The sequence below is a fragment of the Octopus bimaculoides genome, chromosome 2 (assembly GCF_001194135.2).
Source record: "Octopus bimaculoides isolate UCB-OBI-ISO-001 chromosome 2, ASM119413v2, whole genome shotgun sequence".
NCBI lineage: Eukaryota > Metazoa > Mollusca > Cephalopoda > Octopoda > Octopodidae > Octopus > Octopus bimaculoides.
Window position 1 is genome coordinate 14,740,706 of NC_068982.1, and position 6,741 is coordinate 14,747,446.

Consider the following 6,741-nt stretch of genomic DNA (forward strand, 5'->3'; position numbering starts at 1 on the left):
TATATATAAGTATAAATATGTGTATGAATGTGTGTGTATATATATATATATATATTTGATTTTATATAATCTGAATAAGATTATTCAATTCATATCCAAGTATGGAATTCTCAATAGCTCAGTAGTGAATGCAGCTTAATAGTTTAGTATGCCAAATTGTGTTGTTGCTATAGTAGAATACAATTTGAGGGATATTTGGCTGCTGATTCTAGCAATGGCCGCAGATATGTCTGTGTGACTTAAGAAGCTTGTTTTGCAACCACATCGTTTTGGTTTTACTTCCACAGAGCAATATCTTGGACAGATATCTTCATTTGTAGCCTCAATTTGCCCAAGTCTTTATCAGTGGAATTTGAGAGATGGAAACCATGTAGAACCACTGACCAAGATTAAGCAAACCTTTAGTGGAACCCACCCTGCCAGAAGCATTCAAGCCAGGGCATTATCTAAGGCTAACTTCCTCTCTACCTTCCACCAGTCACAGCTGCCCTGAATAAGATCAGAGGCACTGCACAATACTTTCTCCTCTGATTAAGCCATTAAAAATGAAATTTAGGCAACCAAACACAAAGAGACTGTCTTGTTGTCTTGAAGGTGCTAGGTTTTAAATCAGATGTGGATAATACAGCAGCAACAAAGATTAAGCCATGATGTTCCAATCAGATTATTGTTTCTGTCAAAAACTCAGTAGCTAAAGTGGCTGGGTTTCAGTCTCATTGTATTAAATGATCTTTATGCCAAGACATCGACTTAAAAGCAGTAATAATACTTTGCCTACCCAAACCATGCTCACTGCACATATAAAACCTCTTAACTGCTTAAACAGGAAGTTAATTTGTGGTCTCTGCAATATAAGCCGTAAGAAAGTTAAAGTACTAACAAAGCATGTGTTTTTTCCTCTTCTCTCTCTCTCTCTCTCTCTCTCTCTCTTTCTTCTTCTTCTTCTTCTTCTTCTCTTTTTGTGTCTTTCTTATGAATGCAGCCAAACTGAATACTATCAATGTAAATCAATAACTTACTGAAAATTTAGTGTTTTTTTGTGTTTTGCTCAACAGATTGAATAAGTGGAACTATCAAAATATATATTGCTGCTTAAAAAGAAGAAAACAACTGAAGTATTTTTCCAAAACTGCAGCGTGTTTTTTTTTTTTGAGATTTTTTTTTTATAGAGTATTCGCTGCTTTGAAAACTGAAAGTAGCATAACAATCTAAATAGCAATACTATTTGGTCACTAGTGTAACAAAATAGTAACAATAGTATTAGAGAATTCTTACAAATTCAAGATTGATGTTGGATGCCAGGGGAGATGTACATCCCTGAAAATATTCCAAATTGCAATATGAATTAATGTTTAAGTTATACAAATTCTTACATATGTGTGACCACTTACGATATCAACTGAAATAAGGTAGTAGTTAGTATAAACTAAAAATGACTTTTCTGCACACACACATACTCATATATATATATATATATACACACATACACACATTGCAAACCTATGAGTGCATGTGTATTTATGTGCAAAATATATGCATGTGTCATAACACAAACACACACACACATATACATACCTACATGCACACACTGAAACATATCATATACATACACATGTTCATATATGCATATGTATGCATATACAAATACCAGATGAAAGGAGGAATAAATTCATTATAATTATAGAAATTAATAACACACACACACACACACACACACACACACACACACACACACACACATACACACACACACAACTCAAACACAAAATCAAACGATTTCTTGTTGAATAATAAACTTAATAAATATAAATATGCAAATTGTATAATTCAAATTATGTAAATATTCTTATAATATAAAACCATACTTTTTTTCTAATACTTGAGTGAGATGATCAACATCCTTCACTTGCAATGTCTTAGATTTGTAACAAAAAACATAATACCACATTCCCTACTAATGAAGCCTAACAGCAATTAATGGTAAGTCAGGGGAAATTAAAAGATTTTATTCCCAAAACACAAGACCAGAAAATCCATTCAATAATAGTGAGACAGCCTGCACAGTAATACATAATATTTTGATAATACATAAGTAATTCTGATTCTATGTAAGTAATATTTAACTATGAATTGAAATTAAATACATTATTTGTTATAAATACATTTATTAATGAGCCAGTTGACGAAAACACTATGAAATATAAATAAAAAGCATTATCTATTATAGACAATTATAATTGCAACATTTATATTATTTGTGAGTCTTGGGAATAAATGTATGGTATATTTGTTTAGGATCCAAAACTCAGTGGGACAAATAGGGTACTTCATTCACATGAACACTTACTACTGGATTCAAGTCCTGCTCTTTGCACTTTTTTTTTAAATATGAAAATTATATGTAATGTAATTAAAGTGTTACCAATGCAATTGAAAGACAGGAGAATAATATTATAGATTAGTGGTTCTCAACCATTTTTTGTTCATGAGCCCCTTTGGTTCCTATTTTACTCTAATGGACCCCATGTTAAAAACAAAATCCTAATATATTTTTATAATTAGATGTTATTTGGGACTGTATAAATAACAAACTCTTATATGGACCCCAGTTGAAGTTTACTATTATAGATATCTTTGATTTTGTTAGAGATCATGTCTTCAATTATATATAACACCCACTGTAAACATATAGGATTCTTATAACAACGTAGTCCCAACAGAAAGTGAAGAGAAGTGAACTACGATTTTCTCACAAACAATAGTATTTAGCTCTTTCTAGAGTACATTCACTTCCACATGTAAAGATACAAATGATAGGTAACAACTCTCAATATAAAAGAGGTAACAAGTGTATAACAAAGAACATATTATTCCAAGATGTTTTCACACAAAATTGCACCTTCATCTGGACGTTACACCATCTTAAGAATAAAACACTTAATATAGATACAATTTTAACAGAAATTACATATTTTATATTTCTCTACAAACTTCTAATAATCACAGTTTTCAAAATAATCATGGAATTTCCATAGATACTGTTAGTATACATATTTTGGGATACTTTTTTACTGTTATTCTCCTGGAATCTGTCACTGGACTGCATCTGTGCTAGGGGGCTGCATTCGATGGTTATCTGTTAGTCATTCTTATCAAGTCTAGTATTTATTTTATTGAATAACATTTTATATTCTTTTCCACCATGTAAATGGCTTTAGGGCATAATGTCTGAGTGCAATGAATGGGATGATGTTCTTGGAGCCAATGGCCTGCCTTATGGTTTGAAGCAACTGGGGGTATGTGAATGCACAGTCAGGAGCCTGATGAGTGAAAAGGGATAAATTTGGAAAAGATTGGTGAAGAATGTACAGTGTGAAGTTGAATGCAAAGGAGTTGCCATTGTTGAGAAGAGGAGGAAAACAGTTGAATGACTCCTCTCTGGTTGCAGTCAAGGAAGTCACAGTGCAAAGTAGCAACAGATGTGGGAGCAATATTCTGCTGCAGGACTCCTTTGACTTTCGTAGAGTGTCAACAATTGTTGGGAGATAAAATATTTTCTGGCCTTAAAGAAAAGAGCCAGTCTATGTTAAGGGAGTGTTTTTGCCAGGAAAGATCTTCAGTCATAGTGATTCCTAGCATAGAGACAGCGATTGGTATAATTCAGTACCACTCCTGTTTAGGAGGATGTGGTGCAATAGTATTTTCTTGATATGAGTAGTTCTTGATATTTTTTTTTTGTTTTTTTTTTGTTGTTAGAAGAATCAAAATTGTCATGGCCCCAATAGAGGATGCTCTCAAAGTTTCTATTCATGGAATCAGTGCAGGTTTGGTATGTGGTGTCTATGTTGCATGTGGATGATATGTGGTTGGAGAAGGTTAGAGAGGAATGAAAAGTCATATTATCTGCATAAGAGTAGGTATTGTTAGACAAGGCAAGTAGGTCATAGATGTATAGAAGGAAGGGAGTGAGGAACAAAACTGAACCCTAAGGCACACCAGGGCTGGTTGTGAATAGGACAGAAAGTGCTCCATCAACACATGCCCCAATGGCATGACCTGATGGGAAGAGAATGATTCAAGAGATGGATGGAGACTAACATACCAGACATGGCTGAAGGTTTTGTTGATGTCTCAGGCAACATCATTGCTTTTACCAAACTTCTCTAAGATGGAAGCCCTTTCCTCTGGTGAATGACATAAAGGTAGATGCAGTAAATCTGGCTCTACTGAAGCCATAGTAATGGTCATTGCAAAAAGAAGGAAATTCAAGATGCTGGAAAACATTATTATTGTTTTTTCATCTCCATTACTGTGACAATGTAAGGAATGAACGCAATAGGACTATCATTGGATTGATCAGAGAATTGCCTTTCTTTGAAACAAACACACTGTAGCATGTTTCTATGTGTCAGGGTATATTCATGCAAAGTGAGAAATTAAAAAGTTTGGTGAGTATAGAGATGAGTTCTAAGGCACAATATCTAAGTGTGATAGATGGGTGGTTCTCAGAGCCAATGGCTTTAATGGCTTGAGGCAACTGAAAGTATTTTCACACATGGCATGTGAATTCACAGTAGAGAGCCTGGTGTGTTTAAGAGTAGAAGATGTGCTGGGTTAACTAATGATTGAAACTAGTGCAAGTGTAAGAAAAAGTAATCCAATATGAAGATAAAGACGAGCATTAAAACAGTCAGAATTATGACAATGGTGATGATGATGATGGCGATGATCATGATCATGATCATGATCATGATGAAAATGCCAGTGTAAATAACCTACATAAGCACTAACTATTTTGTAAAAGATACAGATAAAGAATTGTGTGACACTATCAAAGTTCTAAATTCCCAAATAGGTGTCTTACTGATAGCATGTGTTGCTTGCAAATGATTACTTTTGTTCTTTTTGATTTTTTTCTTTGTTTGTTTTTTCCCTTTCGTTGACATTGTTGATAAGGAAACGTGTACTCATAAACTGTGAAAAGGTTAATGAGGGTGAATTGCAAATAGCATTCTTAATCAATAAATTAAAACATGATGTGACTGGAACACTCACTGATTAAAACATATCTGTCCCAAAAGGCATTTTGCACAATACAACTGTCTTAGCTCATACATAATTCTAACAGATTATAATGTCTTGTTCAAGAGCATCTCTCACCTAGTCTAATACCACCAACTGGCCTTTGGATGTCTCTCACGGAGTTCAGTCTTTTGGCAAGCATTTGAGCCAGATTCCCTGTTTGGTTATATCTGCTTCTCTTCATCCAACTAGTCAAGGACGCTTTGTAAAATGTCATAAATGTTGCTTTTCTTCCTCCGAACCAAATTATTAGAAAGGGGAAGAGAAGGATGCAGATTAATTCTACATTCTGAGGAAGATGTGACTTACCTTACTTTTTGTATAAATGATCAACTTGATAAGGATTAATAGGCAACTAAACAAAGATGTTTTGTGCTATCTAACATTGATATGATTTTAAATCACACAAGAAAGTATCATATTTTTGTAGGCTATCAGGTTTGATAAAACATGTATCAGTAAGAAACTAAAGGTATAAGAGTGGTAGGTAGGATGATACAATAAAATAGACACTCTTGGAGTGGTTGGTGTTAGGAAGAGCATCCAGCTGTAGAAACTGCCAGACCAGTCCTCAGTCAAATCATCCAACTCATGCTAGCATGGAAAGCGGACGTTAAACGATGATGATGATGATGATATGATGGGCTTCTTTCAGATTCCGCCTACCAAATCCACTCACAACGCTTTGGTTGGCTTGATGCTATAGTAGAAGACACTTGCCCAAGTTGCCATACAGTGGGACTGAACTCAGAACCATGTACTTCATAAGCAAGCTACTTACCACACAGATGCTCCTGCACCTATTGTTTACTAATGTGACAAATATAAACTAAAAAACAAAATCGCAAGACTAAAAATGAACTGAAAATATATTTCTTTAAACAGTATCAAAAAAAATTCCCCTCCATTTTCTGTTAATCTTTCTCCTCTCACTTTCCCTCTCCCTCCCTCTCCCTCTCTCTCTCTCTCTAACTCATCCTTCCTCTCTCACTATTCATATTCTCCAGTTTTTCAACCTCCGCCTCCAAATCTATTAATATCATCTATTTATAAAATCTGGAAACTCAAATAATATTGCCGTTGCTATTGTTTCATTGCACAAATGTATATATATTCTACAACACACCACAATGAAATTATCAATAATGTCCTCCAGCTATACATCATTCATGATGACAGCTTCGGTTATAGTTTCATTTTAAGTGTTACAACAAAAACTCTTATTGTTAAATTCATTATGGAAATTCACAATTCTTATCTCAAAGGAATTTTGATTGAAAGTATTGAATAAAAATACAGAAATTCTGCAAAAAAAAAAAAGGAAACGTTCTAAATCTAAATTATTTAAAATAAATCATCATCACCATTATCATCATCATCATCATCATCATCAACATCAGCAGCAGTAGGAAGAAAACTCTGTGTGTGTGTGTGTGTGTGTGTGTGTGCGTGTGTGCATGTCTATATACATACATATAAACATATATATATATATATTTATGTAATTTTCACTTGTCTTGCCCATATACGTTTTGTTGCTTCGCTAAATTTTCTTTGAGAACAATTCAGTCTTAGTAGAAGCATTACATATGATCTTCTTCTAGCATATTAACAGTCCACCTAGTGGTCTCCTTTATATATATATATATATATATATAT

At 33.8% G+C, this 6,741-nt stretch overlaps 1 protein-coding gene across 9 annotated transcripts in view; it reads right to left on the reverse strand.

The window, feature by feature from the left end:
- Positions 1 to 6,741, reverse strand: part of LOC106876006 (F-box/LRR-repeat protein fbxl-1) — a 336,358-nt gene that overhangs the window by 134,140 nt on the left and 195,477 nt on the right. For 3 of the 9 annotated variants that reach the window (XM_014924360.2, XM_014924359.2, XM_014924358.2), the window contains exon 2: positions 1,276 to 1,317. The exons of the other annotated variants lie outside the window; for them this stretch is intronic. In XM_014924360.2, the coding sequence (XP_014779846.1) occupies positions 1,276 to 1,317 (42 nt within the window). The remainder of the gene's footprint in view (positions 1 to 1,275; positions 1,318 to 6,741) is intronic. 9 annotated transcript variants of the gene reach the window in all.